Genomic DNA, 19,316 nt, shown 5'->3' with positions numbered 1-19,316 from the left:
ATAATGATATAAATAATTCATAATAACACTTCACTTTTATTTGAGAGACTGAACAAAAAAAAAAATGAGCGGTCACACGTGGAGGACGCCAAACGAAGGATGATGCGTAAGAATGAATAAAGAGAATTAAGATAAACTCGCCAAACGGGGACACATATAACGCACATGACACATATAGCACGTCGAAACAAAAAAATAAACTTAAAAAGGGAGGGACAAAGCCAAAAGGTGTAACAAAAAAATGATCAAATGGGACGTGGCGCAAAGGTGAAATATGGGGGGGTTCACCACGCATCCCTCACTGAGATGACCTGTTCTTCTGGATCATCTTTGAGATGGAGGGCAACAGGTCCTGGGTGAGGGTAACGTTCAAGTACTTCTTCAGCGTGCCCATAATTGTGTACGCCGCCAAATATTCGTCTATTTCGTCTACGTTTATTCTGCACGGGGAGTCCCAATTGGGGGTGAATTTAATGAGTAGGTAGACCAAGGAGAGAGAGACACGGCACGTCAGGGGACACCTCCCCCATTCATGTTGCCATATTTTGTGGGCGTCCCTCATGCACATAATATGCACGTTCAAGTGTCTCTCCTTTTGGGAGCTCCCAACGTGTTGAGCGTGGTGAGCGTGGTGAGCGGGCCCAACATTTCGAACCCCTTGAGTGGCTACCTGTTCTTTATCTTTTCGTTAATCCCCTTGGTTGCCGCCAGTTCTTTTATTTTCCGCTCGATCTGTTGGGGGGGGAGGAAGTGGGAAGGCGGCAAAGAGGTTAAGCAGTAATGTGGAGAGGCGGAAAAAAGGAGAAGCGGCGGAGGAGGAAGGCCATCTTCACTCCAGTATACACCGTGCCACCCGTCGAACCTCCTGAAAATTATCCGTTTTGCTCAAATTCAAGCAGGACGATATGGACCTGACAAAGTAGGACTGCGTTTTGAGCTGCAAAGGGGGGAGGGGTAAGGAAAATTGTAACGTGTGTACATGTGTGGGGACAAAGACGAAAATTGGTTTGTCTACCCAAATGCAATAAGCTCTCACGAGTGTACGCGACGGTATGGGATTTCCCCTCGCGCACCTTTGAGTTTATTGAATTCATGTGCGGGATGATGTTGCTGATTTTGTCAATGCTGTAGAGGTTCATGTACGTCTTAATGACTTTGCTGATGATTTCCTTCGAATGCTTGTTGATTATGTATTCGGCCTTTTCGAAGGAGTCCTGCGGGGGGGAAGCGGTGCAGTAGCGGTGCAGAAGCGGTGTAGGGCGGTGCAGAAGCGGTGTAGGGTAGACGCAACAGCGGTGCGCTGTGCGAGCCGGCTTGCCGTACATTCGAATATTTGGACATCTCCATATTCTTCTGGTATAAACTTCTGACAAGGTTCAAGCAAGCCCTGTCGATGTCGCTCCTTCTGACGTCTTTCAAATCTGCTTGAAAAATGAAAAGCACACTTCTCCGGAAGAGATAATATTTCTGCCCATTCACGTAGTGGCTCTTCCATTTCTTGATCACATTTATGTATTCATCAAATTTGGTAGAATTTATTGAAATGATCGAGGCGACGTTGTAAAAGAAGGACGTGAATAACGGGAACTGTTCATACACTATGAAGGACAAAAATTTTACAAACTCGATCACGAAAAAAATATTGTCACTTTTTAATTCACTACATATGCTTATGAATATGTTGACCAATTCTGTCTTTTCAAATTTCATTAAGCTGTCATGTAGGTGATTAATTTTGTGTTCATTGTTGAGCACATTTTCTGTACATCTTTGATTCCATTTTGTGAGGTCGCTAATTTTGAACCCGTTGTTTTTGTTTGATTCACTGATGGGGTTGTTTTCTAGGTACATCTTTACAAACTCGTTCAGGTAGTTGTGCTGCGTGGTCTCGTTCTGGTTGCGCGGACCGACTGACCCTAGGCCGCTCGCCAAGCCAAGACCACTCACCGAACCGATGCCGCTAACCATGCCAATGCTGCCAGCCATGTCATTGCCGCTAGCCATACCGATGCCGCTAGCCATACCGATGCCGCTAGCCATACCGATGCCGCCAACCATACCATTGCCGCTAGCCATACCGATGCCGCCAACCATACCATTGCCGCTAACCACACCATTGCCGCTAACCATACCATTGCCGCTAACCACACCAATGCCGCTAACCACACCAATGCCGCTCCCCGAGGGAACGCTTCCCCAAGCTGCACTATTAACCCCGGGCGGCAGCAGGTGGCCACCCCCTGACTCACTTCCCATTTGGAGCCTGCTCATGGTGAATTCTGCAGACGCCCCGGGTATATTACAAGACGTGAATGTGGCATTCATCTGAGTATTAGGGTTATCCTTCCTAGACAATGCAACGGGGCATTTGCCAAGGTCGTCGTAGCTGCTCCCCCCATTAGAGTGTCGAGCCAAGCTAACGACATCCAACTTTTTGGTCAAATTATCCTTCTCACCGCTTTGCAAATGGCTGTAACTCTGCCCGTCCCCTTGGGGATGCATCTCACCCATGGGTTGACTGAAATCCCGTTTTTGCAAGTTATCATTTTTTATATAATTCACATTTTCGCGAAAAATATTTTGGTACACTTCTACAATTTTTTCGGATGCGTCCAATTTATTTTTAATATTTTGCAGCTCCTGCTTTTGTTCGAGTTGCTCAATTTTTTGGTCATACAAAATTTTCTGATTGTCAAAATTTTTTTTTATTTCATTCATTTCGTTGAATAAGTTTTGGCACATTTTTTTGTACGTGCCTTCATTCGTTTGTTCGCGCGTTTCTTCCTGGGTTGAGTTACCCTTTTGGGGGGCGGCCTTTCTGTGGCTTTCCTCCCCATCCTCATCATCGTTGGAGTGTGCACCCGAATGGGCACACGAATCAGCGTTGGGGTGCCCGTTGGAGTGCCAATTGGACTGCCCCTTGGACTGCCCATTGAACTGCCCCTTGGACTGCCCCTTGGACTGCCCACTGAACTGCCCACTGAACTGCCCCTTGGACTGCTCGCCGGGGAGCCCACCCCGAACGCTCCCCTCGGAGCACTCGCTTAGCTTCTTGCTGAGCATGATTTTCTCCTTGGTCTCACTTTTAAGGAGGTCCTTCAAATTTCTAACTTGTTTGTTAAGCATGCACATCTCAACCTCGTAATATTTCGAAATGTCTTGACACTGCTTATCGACCAGGGTGGTGTGTTTTTTGTTCAGTACCTGCTTCAAAGTAGCGGTAGCATCCTGTTTGCACTTTTCAATTTCATCCAAAACGAGATGGTACTTCTTTTTCAACTTATCCAGTTCGCTCTCCTTGTTACTTATTTTGTGATTCAGTTTGTTGACTTTATTTTTATATATGTTAATGTCCTTCTCATAATTGGCAATTTTTTTTCCTTGTTCGGAGATTTTCAAATTTAAGTTTGTCCTTTCTTTGATGTCTTTTTTTTTCACAAGTTCGTTCTTTTGCAAAATTTGTATTTTCAGTTTTTCATTCTCTTCATTCAGATGCTCTATCTTCTTCTCATAATCGTTCAGCTTGTTTATTTCTCCTAACAAGGAATTCATTTTTTTATTTTTTGCATTATTTTCATTCGTCAACAAGTAAATAATATCTATACAATTGTAAAGGAGATTTTTCCATTTCACATGATTCTTTTCTTTGTCTTCTTTTTGCAGATTTACTGATTTTTTTATTTTGTTTAATTTGAGATGGTTATTCAGCTTCTCAATTTCTAGCATGTCTTCTTCATCCAGCTGGACTGTTTCTTTGTTCGATTCTCTTCCCAGGCGTTGACTTCCCTGTGGTGAATGTCCCTCTCCTCGTTGTTCTTCCGAGCAACGTTCTACCTTCGTGCTGCCCTTTTCCTGATCGACTTCCCCCCTTAGTGCTTCCCCAGTGATTCTAGTCACTCCGTTGTTACAAACAAGATTTTTTTTTTCTCTCATCTCCCTTTCGACCCCTTCAACTGGTTCGACATCCTCGTCTGCTTCCCCCTCATCACACTTCACACCGCCACTGCAGCACAGTCCACTGTCTTTCCCCCCGTTGTAGTACCCCTCTAATGCATGACTCAAATTTGGCTCCTTTTCAACTTCGTTCAGAAGATCCTTTCTTACTAAATCGGGACTCTTTTTCTGACTCAGTAACCTCTCAACTACGTCATTTATGCTGTCCTTTATCTTTTCCCGGATGAGTTCTGCCAGTATGTCTTCACTAATGCGATTGTTGGAGATGTCCCCTGGCACTGCACACGTAGAGTGTTGCGTCTGATTTGATGTGGGTCCCATCTGCTTATTGGCTGTGCTACTATCGGTGCGCCCCTGTGAACTACCAAATATCAACCCCTTTATTTCATTCGCATTGACGCTACCAAAGCTGCTATTGATGTAATCGAACCAGTACTGCCTCAAGTTACGCCCGTCGATGACTTCCCTCCTCCTGTCAGAAACGTAACCCTCGCTAGATATAATCCTAACCGTGTTGTCGTTGTTTCTCGATTCAGACAAGTCACTGCTTTCTTTCCCCCCGAAATCGGCTGTCTCGCTTAACTTGTTCACACTGCTTTTATTACTCACAGGAACTAATTCTCTCCCCACCAAGGGACCACTATAAAATCTTATTCCATTGCGCTCATCCACCTGTACATTTGTCATTCCATCAGTGGGTAGTATAACTCCATTAGGGTTATTACTGGCCACATTTCTGTACATTATAGTCCCCTTTTCACTATTCCCCATGTGTGCTTTCTCAAAGAAGGGCTGCAATTCATGTGCGTTGTTTGTCTCCAAAAATCCGACACCATCACACGTATGTTTATTCACTCCCCCAATATCTACGGTGATGTTTTTTTTTTCCTAACCTCACTCGCATAATTTGACATTCTCTCCCCCTCATCGTTATAATGACTACTCCTCAGATACACATTTTCAAAACTATTTGAGAAATATTTTTTTTCTCTTCCTTCGATTGAGTACTTGTGTGTGTTTTGAAGAGTACTACTCCCATCATCACCATGTTTGTTCAGATTCCTCAATTTGGTGAAAACGATTCCGTTTTTCTGGTTGGAAGGATCGCTTCTCCTGGTTAGTCTTCCCTCCTCCGCATCCAGCTCGTTCATATTGTTATAGCTCCTTTCGATATTGTAACTGATATTGTTATTCACCTCTGTGGAATCATCACCAGCGTTTCTGCTATGCTCACTTTTGCCCCACCTGCTACGTTTGTCTTCCTCAAGACTGGCTACCTTTACAGTGCTCCTTTTTAAAGAATTAAAACGAAACGGAGGGTTATCACATCCTTTGCTGTATTCACGGACATACACATCTGTGGGGGGGTCCTTATCCAACTTACTTACCAAGTCCGTGACTTTTTTTCTATCCCCAAAACTGGCACTCCGATGGATTGCAAACTCGTCTAGTTGGTTAATTCCCGTTTGAGACCTCTGCACCATCATGGAGTTAACCACCAAATGGTTCTTGCTTACACCAAAGGATCTGTCATCATGGGTCTCTACTTTGTCATTCCATGGGATGGCATAATTGTGGTCTCCCCTGTGCAAGGCGTCCACCCCAGAGGAGAGCTCATGGACTCTTGGTTTCTCCGCTATTGAATTAGCTAACGGCATGTCTCTTAAAGTCAGACTTTTTCTCAACTCACACCCTGGGGGTAACACGTCACTTCTATGCTTCATCATCTGTAGCGGCACGGTGCTCTCCCTGTCGCACTGCTTGGAGTCCACGAACAGGTTGTCCCGAAACGATTTCGTATTCATTATGTGAAATTGGTTTGACCAAAAAATGTTATCATTAAAACTTACGTTATTGTTAGAGACCATTTTTCCCAAAAAATTTACATTGCTACTCTCTGCAATCCTTCCAGTAGTGGTTGCGCTACCTTTTCGAACTTCCTGCTGACCACTTTTTTCTCTCAACATGTCACTATATTCCGCTTCAGTTTTTACAAAGTTGTACTTCTGCGAGCCGGCAAGCTTGAGTAGGGTCCCACTCTCGCCCCCCCCTTTGTAGCTGCTTCTACAGTGAGCGTCATCCCCTTGGTTAGAGACCATACTTTTAAATCTACTCAAATGGGAAGCAACACCGACTCCCTCCTCCGTAATAAAATTGTTATCCCCTTTTTTGTCCTTTTCCCCTTTCAAAGTTAATTCTTCAAGTATGTTTTGCCCTTCCTTTGGTGGCAAATAACCGCTACTACTCTTTTCAACCTCCATCCCAGGGGGGACAACTCCACCTTTTTCATCATCACATGGAGAGTCTTGATTTCCCTCCTGCTCAAGCCCATTTTTGCTTGTCTTCCCAGCCAAATAATACGTAATAAATGGGGTGTTCGTACTTTCTTCCTCTTTTTCATCCTTCAAATTTGCGGGAGTCTCCAATTCGCTCATATTCATTTTCCCAGCTGTTTCGAATTTTAAGTACTCGAAATAGCTCCTCGAGAAGCTTTTACTTGGGGTTTTATTTAAATCTACTTCATTCGGGTAAATCTTATTCAAGTTAGCAAAAATTTCTTCCCTATTTTCATCATAACCATTATGATATTCCCCCCCGATAACTTCACCCTCCTGAAGAATGCTACCCTCCTCATCCCCTTTGCTTCTTATCTCTCTCAAAAGGACCTCTGTACTAGGAGTCTTATATATGCTCTTTAAATTACCCCCCATGGTGTCCTCTCCATAACTTACGTTTTCCTCTCCATTATGCTGATAGTATAGACTGCTACTCTTTTCCCTTCCATGTTGGCTTATATGGTCCAACGATTTGGACGCTCCTAATTGGTTCCTTTTTGTATCATCAAAGGTTGATAAATTAATGCAACTTTTAATGTTCCCCTTTTTTAATTTCTCATCGTAGGAATAAATATCCTTAATAGAATCCTTTGCGAAACTTTTCATCCCTAGGCTGTATCTATGTTGTGTGTAATTCCTTCCCAACTTGAACTCTCCTTCATCATCCAGGAGATTTACATGACTATGCTTTGTTAAATATTTATTCACTTCCTCCAGTTGGTAACTGCTCCTCCGGTCATCACTGTCACTTTTTTCTCCCCATTTTGGATACCTTTCATCATTTCCATGTCTGCTCCCTTCACTGTGGTGTTCCTTTTGTTTTCCTGCAGTTGGGTCATATTTTGGGGAAGACTTGTCATTCGGACTCCCCTCTCTGCTTTGCTCACCGTTCCCTCCGTTGATTAACTTATTTCTTCGCCTCTTCAAAATGTCATCAATTTTTGTGCTGGTCTTGCATTTGATGTACTGTAACGAGTTGCTGCCTTTATCTTGGAAAAAGTCATCGTCACTCATTGTTCACTCTTTGTAGGGAATGACACATATTCATTTTTTTCATTTCATCGGGGTGAGGGGAAGGTAGTAACACTTAACAGATATGTGCGAATTACAGCTTCACTATGATGTGACGAACGTAGGTACCTCGCTAAACGGATGGACTACTCGTCACCCCTTAACCTCTCCCTTCTTACGCATAAGACACGCAACCTTTGGCTCTGTTCCGTGTAGAGAAGGTTCTGCTTCAAAATGGAGTGTTAAACTGCGCCTGGTCGGCTAAAATTGTTACTTTGTTTTATTTTATATTATTTATTATTTATTTATTATTTATTTTTATTTTTTTGACCTTCCTCGTACTGGGGTAGCTACCTCTTCGCGTGTGTTTAATGCACCTGGAGCAGCTCCTTGCGATGCCGCTTAACTTACCAACGATTGGTTGCCAGCACCCCTCGCGCTTCGTCAAAGCTTACAGCCAAGAAAAGCTCATACCAAGAAAAGCTCATACCAACAAAGGCTCATACCAACAATGGCTCATACCAACGGGGGGCTAATCCGGAGAGGCAAATACTAATAAACAAATGGGGCGTATTCTCCTTTCCTCCCCAAATGGAAAATATTTATTTATCTTTTTTTTCGAGCCACTTATACATTTGCGACTACGCTCATGGGACCACACACCCACCTCTTCAGAGTGGTCTTTTTCCTTTTCTCCTGCTGAACCGTTTATGGTCCACTTTCTCCGTCGATTACGCCAAAAAATAAAAAAGGGGCGGACAAGGATGATCTCACAAATTTTGATGAGGTAAAAAAGTGAGGATTTACAAATAGGGACGGCCAAACAGAAGCGGCTAAACTCTGCTTCCCCCCTCCTTTTTTAAAAAGGGAGTCAAGTAGGTTTGTTCCAGCCGTACACACATAAAAGCACGCACATACGAATGTAGCGCGAATGTAGCGCGAATGTTTTTCCTCATGCACGTACGGATGTAGAGAAAATGCTTTTCTTCATACACGTACGTATGCGCGCAGATTCACCAACACGTGCGCATTTCTCGTCCATTCAGTCTGATGCTTGAAAAATTATCTGGACTTGTTCCTCAGATTAATTATAAATGCATTTTTTTAAAATGGAAAAAAAATGCAAATGAGGCATACAAAAAATGCGCAAAAAAATAAAAAAAAAAAAAATAATCATTGCGCAATTTTTGTTATTTTTTTTTATTTAAAAAGCCTAGCATACGCAAAAAAAAAAAAAAGGAAAAAAAAAAAAATTAAACTGAAAATGTGAAAACGGGGGAAATTAAAAGGGGAAATGCGTCACACTACAAAAAAAAGGGAAAATGCGTCACACTGCAAAAAAAGGGGAAAATGCAAATAGGGAAACCCCCCTCTCGCAGCTTAATTAAAAAAAGTTAAGAACCTTAAGAAAGGAGCCCGACCAATGTGCTAACCCCTTCACCAATATTGGCAAACGAAACGTCTCTGAAAAAGTAGACATTCCCCCTTTGCAAAAAGATGTACACCTTTACATGCCCCCCGCAAGTAATGGCACATATACCTACCATGGCGGAGTGTCCTAATGTCACACTACTAAAAGCGCGCGTCGTACTAGTTATTTTTGCGGAAAGAAAAAAAAAAAAAAAGGATAACCATTTATGAACGAACAGAATGCTTCATTCCTCATAGTGTTAGCTAACCTAGCGAGTATTTTAGGGGGGGAGAAAAAAAATAAATTACCATTTTTGCTCCTCCCCTTTTGGTTGTAATATTTCCAAAGGGATGCTACCACACACAAGAACATTCCCCGGCGCTGCACTTCACAAGTCGAGCGGATAACAAAAAAAAAAAAAATATAAACGTAAACGTAAACGTAAACATACACATAGCAAGATGAATCTCCTGTGGCATTTTTACCCCGGGGGGATGGCCAAACGAATTGATTCACTAGCTTCACGCACCCCATCGCCCACACCTCTTTCTATTTAGATCATATCTTAGCTGGGATCCCATACCCGAATGGAGGGGAAATTCACGCAGGCACACCACCTACACCCCTTGTGCTTCTAGGCGCGCACCCTTGGCCAGCTGAGCCTCCTCCGTACAGACACGTCTGCCTGCACTTTTAGAAATTACCTCACCTTAAGATTATTCAAAAGTTAATTTACAGTTGTGGAAGTAGCCAAGGTGCGTGCATGGCGTAAAAATGCGTTAAGGCCAAAGGACTAAATGGACAGCACGTTTAAAAGGCCAAAAAATGCAAAAGAGGGGAGTGCACACAGAAAGACGAAAGTTGCCCTACGCGCGTTACCTCCTATTCGTTTGTGCGCACCTAGGCAAGGCCAAACAGGTGGGGCTTCTTCCCTCAGTGGGGAAAAAAAAAAAAACACTCCGCACCGGAAGAAACACCCCTCTCCTTCAAAAGGTAAACCCCATCCTTAACGGTGCAAAATAAACCATAGTCTGTGTCACCTCAGTTGTCCCTCTGACCCATGTACTGAATGAGGATCGGCCTCGAGCAATTCTCCCCATAGGAACCCAGCTGGTCCGCAAGAATCGGCTTCTGCACTATGTTTAAGTACCCCAAATTTGCCAAGTGCAATGTGATGTAAAACAAAACAGCTACTTCATCCTTGGATTGTCTATTCTTCGTAATGAGATCAAAAAAGATGTAGTTAATTTTTGTCGATAAATTCTTGTACACCTCAAGCAACTCCTTGGCAATTAAGTCAAAGTCCTGGTTCAGATTTATATCCACTTTCACACTGTTATCTTCCAGCACTGAGCTTTCATTGTCCTTGGTGAAAACATCAGAAAAGTTAAAATTGGAGTTCATGGACAAATCCAGGAGGGGGGAAGCCGACGAGGGGGTGAATTCAGAATTGAGTCGGTCATTTAGGAAATTCCCATTCATGTCTAATTCGTCATTTTTCTCCACGCTACCGTTTTCTCCGTAAGCCACCAAACTTTTGGACATCTGACCCCCCAGGTGCAATCTAGAACCCATGTCGTCCTTAAAAGGGAGGTCCTTAGCATTCAAATCGGTAGCATTCAAATCGTTAGCATTCAAATCGTTCACACTCATATCGTTCACACTCATATCGTTCACACTCATATCGTTCACACTCATATCGTTCACACTCATATCGTTAACACTCATATCGTTAACACTCATATCGTTAATGCTCATATCGTTAATATTCAAATCGTTCAAATTTAGATCTATCTGCTCGTGCTGGGATAGAGACGGGTCCATGTTGAACCGATTTTTGTACCCATTCGGGTGGTTCTCATTCGGTAGGTCAAATTGCATCCCACCAATTTGCTCTCGCACCTCCTCGAAATGCATCATATTGTTGTCACTTTTCATGGTCCCTACTTCGTGTTCCCCGTCAAATGATAGGAAGTGGTTCGACAGCGTCTCGTTCTCGTTAGATGCCATACTCTCGTCGATGTTATCCAAACATTTTTTCATACTAAAATGATCAAACACGTTTTTATTTTCATATAAAAAGGACCTGTTACCCACTGAGCACGTTAAATAATTTTCGAGAGTTTTTTTCTTCTTCTCACAATCTTGAGATTCGTACCCAAAATTTATTTCCAACTTTTGCACAGTTCTTACCTTATCGGTGCTACTGTGCAGGAAGAAATGTTGAAAGGACGGATACTCCTTCTGCATTTTCTCATTTATTTCGTTATTTATTGTGTCGATTAGGAAATGCTTGTAGTCTACACTTTCGTTTTTCAGCATCCCCTTCATCACCGTATCCTTTATCATATAATTTTTATCAATAATGTGTTTTTCTAGTTTTCTTTTCTTCCCTACCAGCTGATTACTGGTGGATCCATTCAGAAGAGAACCTCCCTCCTTATCCTTCTCTCCCTCATCGTTCAGAACTATTTGCTCATTTCCACATTTGTCATTATCTCCCGTTTTGGAGTTCCCCGTCTGTCCCTCGGATGCAGTTCCCCTATTTGCATTATCCCCTTGCGCTAAATGCACGTCATCCTCCTCTTCCCCTTCTTCCCCGTCTTCGCCCCCTTTCCCCTCATTCTCATCGTCATCCAACCCAAGCAACGTGTTCAACTTTTTAATAAAAGCATCGTCATCCTTCTGGTGGAAATAATCAAAATTCTGATACGACTCAAAGTTTAGGGCTCCCAAGTAGGCATTCTTCTTGGACAGATTTCTCTTCTTCTGGGGAGTGAACATGCTACCCACCATGACGTTACTCATCACATCTAAGTCTCCAAAAGTGTTATGATTTGGAATCCTTTGTGAGTAAGGAGCATAACTATTTCTACCGTCCATATTATTGTTATTCATTGAATGCATGCTCATAAACGGATTCAAATTGTACAAATCGTTTCTGTTATGCATAGATGCATTATTCATGTTATGGTACCTTCCCATGAAATGGTTGTTTCCTGGAGACACGTTGTATGGCATGTTTGGAAAATCCCTAGATGTGCTCATCATCCCATTAAAGTTATTAGTCAATGGTTTGCCATCATTTGTGTTCACCCCCTTTCCGTTTTCATTTCCCTGTACGTTCAAGTTTCCAAAGTGCTGATGAAATCCTTGTTCACCTCCCACGTTGGAGAACTCGTTCTGGAGGTTCCTCTTCTCTGTACTACCATCAGGATTCACACCAGAATTCTCGCCTCTATCCATCCCATCGTTGAATCGATTCACAGAGCTCAAACCGTCACTCCTATGCACAGAGTTAAACTCCAAGTCGTTAAATTCACCCATCATGCTGCCCCTCTCATTCATGGAGTTTTCCAAATTAGAAAACATGTTCTTCGGGATCATATTGTTCAATATAGAGTTTTCCAAGTTCAAATTATCCATAGGGTTGTGAAACGATTCAGATAGTGCCCTATTCAGATGCAGCCCATCAAAATTGTTCATCGGGATGCTATTCCTAGAAATGTACGAACCCTCTAATGCCTTCTCCATGTCGTGGTAGTGACCCATACTGCTGTGAACACTACTACGATTGCTGGTGCTTCCATTATTTCCACCCATGTAGTTATTATTAACATCGCTAATACCATTACCATTGTCATTCTCCGTGTCTTCATTTTCGTGGTCAAAGTTTAGGTAGTTCAGGCCGGAAATCTCCAGAAGCATCTGATTATTCATTTCGTTCTCGTTAAACATGTCATTGTAACTGCTGTGCTCTGTCCCGGCAATACTTATCTCATCAGCATTCAAAGAAAAGCGAGATTTTCTTCCCGTAAAATTGTCAATTACGGATGGGATTAATTCGTTCAAGCCAATGGAACCCCTCTTTATATTGAGTGAATTTCTATTTAGCCTCTTTTTATTTCCACTTTTGTTATTATCATCTTCGTTGTCTTTTCCTAATTTTCTTCTCTTCGAATCCTTACCAGTTACCATCAAGTCGTTCAATTCATTGTCCTTATTTTTGTACAGGGACAGGATCTTCCTTTTTAAAAAATCGTAATCTTGACCAATAAAATACACCTTCTTTTTGTATATATTACACACCCCAATGAGCAAAAAGGAAAACGTTTTAATAGTCAAGCTGTTGTTCTCAACTCCTTTCAAGATGTCTTCGCAAATCTTACTTAAATCACAGCATACCATAATATTCTTCTTTATTTTGTTTTTATCAAAGTATGCATTCCATGCGTACCCTAGCGAATTGTTTTTGAAAGAATTCCCATAAATCACGAGTTGCTGATGGTTGCTGCCACTGCTGTGTTCCTGGTTTCTTTCGTCCCTTTGGATTATGCTCCTGCTCCTTTTAACCCTCGGGTTTAGCGTGTCGCCTCTTCTCAGCACATCCATCTCGTTCGGGGGGGATATAAATGTGGTAATTTGGAAAACTGTTCCTGGTCGCAGGCGTTTACTCATACATACGCACGCTTAATATTGTACATAAGTGCATACATTCATGTGTGTGCATGTGATACCCCTTTACACTCACTCAACCTTTTAAGAGAACATAACCAATATCTCGTCAATTTAAAAATTAAAAAAAAAAAAAAATTAAATAATACGTAAACAGTGGAGAAAAAAAAAAAAAAAATTAGTACATTCCAAGTGTATGCATAAAATGAACCATTTAACGTAAAACGAAAAGCAGTCAAATGACGCAAGGTGTAGTGCGCACGCGTGAATATTGTGCACGTGTGTGTATTGACAAGTTTAAAAAAAATGCTGGGTGGAGGGAGCTCCTTAAAAATTTTCTTTTCAAAATGGGGTGACACGTAAGATTGTCAATTGTGTCAAAATGGGCAAAAATGAAACCTGAGAGTGAATATGCTCCCAAGTGAGCGCTTCCAAACGAGTGGGGGAATTTTCCAGAACAAACTGCCACAAAGCAGCTTTTGTTATAATTTTGCCACTCTTTGCAATGTGCACTTTTGAAGAACGTGCCAAAGGGGAAGCGCGCGATTGTTCTGCTTGGGTGCCAAGTTGTATGCCAATAGCGACAGATTAAAAAATAAAGAAATGAATGAATAGGTAAATAAGTAAATAAATATATAAATAAATATATAAATATATATATATATAAATAAATATATATATAAATAAATGTATATATAAATAAATATATGCATAATGAAACGCCATAAAACCGACTTCTTAGACACCCACGCAGTTGTGCAGCGCGCTTACAATTATTCGCCACCATAAAAATTGTGCGAACAATTGACAATTTCTCGTTTAAAAAAAAAATTGCTTCAAGTCAGCTGATTAAAAAGAAAAAAGGCGAATGATGATGCATATTGCTTTATAATAAATTTACTTCAAAAGATGGCTTCATGCAACTAAGCGAGCATGTACACGTTGTTAAGTAGCTCCTCGAGAACGTATGCACGAAGGAGGAGTGCGTTTGCCCGTATGAATGGAACATGCTTGGGCGTATGCACTTCTGCGCGTATGCAAACGTGCGCCCTGGCATGTGCACCCTATACGCTTGGTCAAACACAAAACACAAAATTTTCACATAATAATGTACAAACGCAGTACAAAAAAAAAAAACGCCAAATTCAAAAATTGTCTATTTTTTGCCAAATTGCCATAGAAGGCAAATAAATGTAATGTATTCAAAAGAGGGGATGGTAATATACGTGCGCGAAATTTTCCATGTATCGTCTCACGTTTCCGCCAAAAGGACATATCGCCGTTTTATTTTATTTTTTTATTTCTTCAAGTTATTCTTTCACACATCCCTCACGTTGGATAAAACGAATAACGCATTGTGTTTTTATAAGATACTTTAAAAAGGGGTGATAATTGGCGCAAAAGTGAAGGAAGAAAAATGTATAGCGCCATACGCAAGGGGGTTAAAAAAATAAATAAAAAAAAAATCGTAAAAAGAAGGGGAAATTTTAAAAAGTTATGCACGGTTCAGAATTTTTTTTTAAATATCCCGCTGTTTTACCTTTTTTTTTTTAAAGCCGAAATGGCTAGCTGCCTTTACCGTTTGCACAAACTTTTTCGTCGTCAAAATGGTTAAGCAGTTTTCCCGCGCAACGCTTTCGATTTACATCAAAAACGCAAATTTTTAGTTTTTACAATTGTCGTTTTTTTTTTTTTTATGATATCACACTGCTTCTGACAAAATGGCAGTCTCGCAATTCTCAAACTTCGAGCGCACACACCTGATGAAGGATGCTTATGTAGCTTTCCTTATGGAAATTTTCCCCAATATAAGAAAAATAACTGGCTCCACTTCGAAGTGTTCCAAACGTTTGTGTTTTTATCTTCCAATAGAAGGAGACAGTGCATGCCATAAGGGGGTGTCCTTTTTTGGTGCACAAAATGTTACACCTTTTTCTGAGCAATTTTTTCTTTTGGTTCGTTAAGAAATCTGCAAAAAAAAAAAACAGAAATCGTCTTTCATTCAGCCCAGGTGGTTTAACGTTATCAAGTAACCATTTCACGGGTTATAATAATTCGGCGATGGGGAGGAGAGAATGTATCTCCTCCGGGGCGACAAATTACACCTTGCTGCTTCTTTACATCTCGTAGGTTTACCCCAATTGTAACCGTGCTTGTCAGGTTTTGCTGCGTTTGTATTGCTATCTTGGAACGTTTTTTTTTTTAAATTTTCACCACCATTCCACGCGTTATTGTGCCCCTTTCAAACCGTTCGCATAATTGCGGGTAAAAAGAAATGTACGCGATTTACACGTTGTTGGCACTTCTTTTCCTGCTTCATGCACCATTGGCGCCTCGATAACATACATCCCACTGCATTATTACCGACAGGAACTCCAACTTTTATCATAATTATTTGCTAACCGTTTCTACACTGCGATTCTATACGCGGTTAACATTTAAAATAATTGAACGTTCGAACCAGTTTGTTTCCTCCCCAAATGGTATTTTTTTGCCGCGCAAAGGAGGAGCTATAAATTTGTACATAGGAACATATACACGCAAGTCAAAATGTTAGAAAGCATTTTCTCAAATAATCCATGAGGCATATTCCCACATTTGATAAGTTAACAAAAATGAGCGTGTATTTGAAGAATCACTTTTCAACGAGCCAAAGTAGCCGAAAAATAGCTGCGTTGGCATACGCCTTTTTCTGCGAACCCATAGGCACACAGTACTTCTCCAACCAGTGAAAACGAAAAAAAAAAAAAAAAAAAAAACACACTGTTGTGTTATTTAACCAAATAGTGCTCACAAAATATGCCGTTTTACACATCCACAAATAGAGGGAAAACATAATAAAAAAAAAAAAAACATGTTAACCATACGTAGGAGCATTTCCCAATCCAACCCTCCCCTTCTACCCAACACACCAATGAACTTCTCCCGTTTTGACGTATACATGACAAAATAAAAAACCCTATGTAAATTCCCCACTTTAACTTGTTCATTTTGCCCTTTTAGCTAATACACGTGGAAAATACACCAAAAATGATAAAAATAAACGGAATAATTTTGCTTTACTTTTCTGTGCTCAATTTGGTGTGTTGTCTTAATAGCAACTTCTGTAAAAGCGCCTACATCTTGTACTCTCCGCAGTCGACGAAGGTAACAGTTGTTCCTATTTGGACCAGCACATACGCGCACTCACGATTACATAGGCGCATGCACGTGTACATAAGCATATACCTTTGCACACGCCGTACATACACAATTAGAACGCGTTACATGGGCACGCTACGCTTCTTCCCCCCTTTCAGAGGTACAAGGCCCCCTTCAGAAGATGGAATAACCCACAGAACAATAACGTACTAAAAAAAAATATAAAAAAAACGCTCCAATTGAGCCATTTGTATCAAACGGTGTAACTGAAAAAGAAAGTCGCCCTCCCCCCCCAAATGACACTTTGCATGCTTGTTTAGTGAAATGTGACTGTGGTTGTCCGCATGTTGCCAGGCGCAAACGTCCGGGGTAACCACGGACTCAGTGCATACATGCGGGATAGCCACTGACACCGTGCATACATCTGTGGTATCCACCGCTTACGTGGCACACCGCTGACTTGGCACACCGCTTACGTGACACACCGCTGACTTGGCACACCGCTCATCATCGTGTGAGCGCCACGTTCTCGCCGCCCACATTCGCCCGCGCCTACCGTATCGGAGTGCCACATGACGCCGCTCCGCCGCAACCGCTTCTCCGATGAAGACGCCCTAAAAACTACGCACATTTGAATGACCCACCGATTAAGCATGCATCAATTTTGTGTCAATTAAAAACGCATTATTTATTTCGAACTCTAAAAATCATAATCAGAATTTGACCGATTTAAGTAAAGACCAAAAATCCACTGAAGATTTGTACAACGAAAATGTAGCAAGGCAATGCAACCTAAAAAATTTTGCAAAGGACATAAATGGCAACCTCTACATCGAAACGAATAGGAGGGAAAGGAGGATAAAGAGAAATAAATACTTGCGCTCCTTATACAGTAACAATAGCATACGGATGTCTAACTTTATTTATCCGATGTTCATTCATGAGGAGGTAAAAAATGGATTCGCACAAAGAGAGAGAAGAACGTCTTTCTTTGTTACAGCACCACCTCTGTACTGCTCTCCTGTGAACACTTTCCCCTGTATGACATTTACTCCGCAGGATACCCCAAAGAAGGAAACCCAGCTGGATGGAATTTACACCTACAGCGTAGAGGGAATTGTGAAAGAGATCGAAGAATGCTTACAACTGAATATTCACCACTTTATGTTTTTCCCAGTGGTGAAGGAAGAAAATAAAACGGCGTACTGCTCCGAATGCTACAATGAAAGCATCTTCTTCTGTAACGCGATAAACAAAATAAAACAAAAATTTAAAAACCAAGTTGTGATTTACGTGGACGTGGCTCTGGATCCGTACAACATATACGGGCACGATGGGATATATGACGAACAGGAGGGGGAAATACTCAACGACGTTACGGTGCACACGCTGGTGAAGCAGGTAATGCATGCCATTTGGGAGAACTTCTCCTCATTTGAGTTTTATTTTTTATTTTTTTTTTTTTGAGGGACTTCCCCATTTGGTGCTTGCACTCTATTGCGCAGTGGGAGCGTCAATCCCAACTGCGCAGACGAACGAGAAACATCATTATAGTAGCTCCTCCCACATCTTCTCCCCTTTCGTAGTCCCTATGCCTAGCCAAGTGTGGCGCCGACGTAGTGTGCCCCAGCGATTCAATGGATAACAGAATTGAACAAATTAGGAAAAATCTAGATTTTCACAACTTCAGAAATGTCCTCATATTGTCCTACACGTGCAAATATTCCTCATGCCTGTATAAGCCATTTAGATCCATCCTGAATTCCAACATTCACAAAAACGTCGTCAAAAATAAGCAGTCATATCAGCACGACTTTAACGCGTACTATGACCTCAACCATGTGGAGAAACGTAATAAGCGAACAATAGGCGCTCGAAAAAGTACACTTTGGGTGTGTATGTGTGTTCCCACCGTTTTGCGCTTTTCTCCAAAGGAAGAAAATGCATATACATGTGCAGTCCCAAAAAATTTTGCTAATGAATTGAATTCTTTTTTTTTTCTACATTTTGTACATTTTGTATATTTTGCATATATATGTATATATTTTTTCCCTGCAGACATCAGCGAAGGGGCCGACATCCTCATGGTCAAACCGTCGTTATTTTACCTAGACGTGATCAGCCGCATTAGAAGCAGAATGGCCAAACACGCCACGGTGCCACTGGCTGTTTACAACGTCTCTGGTGAATACATGATGATCAAAAATTACGTCAAACAGTTGAATGCACACATAAATTATGAAAATGAAATTTTGACAGAGCTCTTTAAAAGCTATCTAAGATCAGGGGCAAATATAATTATCACCTATTTTGCTAAGCAGTATGGTTTGTACCTCAGAAATCTGTATGACGGTAATGTCGACATAGACGACGATTTGAACAGCAATTTTAATGTTGAATTGACACTATAATGGGCATAATAGAAAGGAGACATTAATTGTTAGAGGAAATTTTTGATAGAGCGCATTTTCCTATTTTTCCATCGTCACGAGAATTGCATATTCCATCACGCAGTTTCTTTTTTTTCCTACAAAACAGTCGTTTTTATTTCAAGAAAATGTCCTGCTCCGTATAAGAACTGAATGTATCACGCGGTCGAGTGTATTTCAGGCGTTCGTTTGTACAACGTGTTAACTTTTTTTCTTTTTTTTCTCCCCAATTCGTGCCATTCTGATTTGGCTTGTTTAAACAGTTTATGCGTTTTTCATTTCCGCGCATGTTTATCACCTTCCCCTTTGGGCACCTTACCATTTTTCACTCCCTGCTTGCGGACATTATGACACTAATTTAAAGAAAATTCAACGTTTGCTCATGGAAGGGGCGAGTGTATGTGCCGTCCGTTTTCGATGCGGGGCGGTTTCAAATGGGGCGGCGCGTGTTTGGGGGGCAGAACAGGAACAAATGAGGGGTTCCTTTCGTTAACCACAGGCGTATATGTGTACGCCGTGTGCATACGTGTACAGCACGTGTATAGCGGTACACACGTGCATAGCCTTACACACGTGCAT

At 41.5% G+C, this 19,316-nt stretch overlaps 3 protein-coding genes across 3 annotated transcripts; 1 reads left to right on the top strand and 2 right to left on the bottom strand.

Moving 5' to 3' along the window:
• Positions 1-298: 298 nt before the first annotated feature.
• PCYB_127510 (hypothetical protein) lies at positions 299-7,304 on the bottom strand (the record flags this gene model as incomplete). The annotated part of the gene is made up of 7 exons (XM_004224085.1): positions 7,178-7,304; positions 4,821-7,114; positions 1,324-4,725; positions 1,074-1,214; positions 863-937; positions 671-732; positions 299-440 (listed from the first exon to the last, which is right to left on the bottom strand). The coding sequence occupies exons 3-7, from the start codon at positions 4,723-4,725 to the stop codon at positions 299-301; spliced, it is 3,822 nt and encodes a 1,273-aa protein (XP_004224133.1). The 5' UTR covers positions 4,821-7,114; positions 7,178-7,304.
• Positions 7,305-9,753: 2,449 nt separating this feature from the next.
• PCYB_127500 (hypothetical protein) lies at positions 9,754-13,104 on the bottom strand (the record flags this gene model as incomplete). The annotated part of the gene is made up of 2 exons (XM_004224084.1): positions 9,754-10,905; positions 11,017-13,104. 2 exons carry the CDS (start codon positions 13,102-13,104, stop codon positions 9,754-9,756), a joined length of 3,240 nt encoding a protein of 1,079 aa, XP_004224132.1.
• Positions 13,105-16,197: 3,093 nt separating this feature from the next.
• Positions 16,198-18,719, top strand: PCYB_127490 (delta-aminolevulinic acid dehydratase precursor; the record flags this gene model as incomplete). Its single annotated transcript, XM_004224083.1, has 6 exons — positions 16,198-16,314; positions 16,467-16,514; positions 17,026-17,256; positions 17,368-17,709; positions 17,895-18,159; positions 18,367-18,719. The coding sequence occupies 6 exons, from the start codon at positions 16,198-16,200 to the stop codon at positions 18,717-18,719; spliced, it is 1,356 nt and encodes a 451-aa protein (XP_004224131.1).
• Between the last annotated feature and the right edge of the window lie 597 nt (positions 18,720-19,316).

The sequence above is a fragment of the Plasmodium cynomolgi genome, chromosome 12, assembly GCF_000321355.1.
Source record: "Plasmodium cynomolgi strain B DNA, chromosome 12, whole genome shotgun sequence".
Taxonomy (NCBI): domain Eukaryota; phylum Apicomplexa; class Aconoidasida; order Haemosporida; family Plasmodiidae; genus Plasmodium; species Plasmodium cynomolgi.
This window is presented reverse-complemented; position numbering and strand designations above follow the sequence as displayed.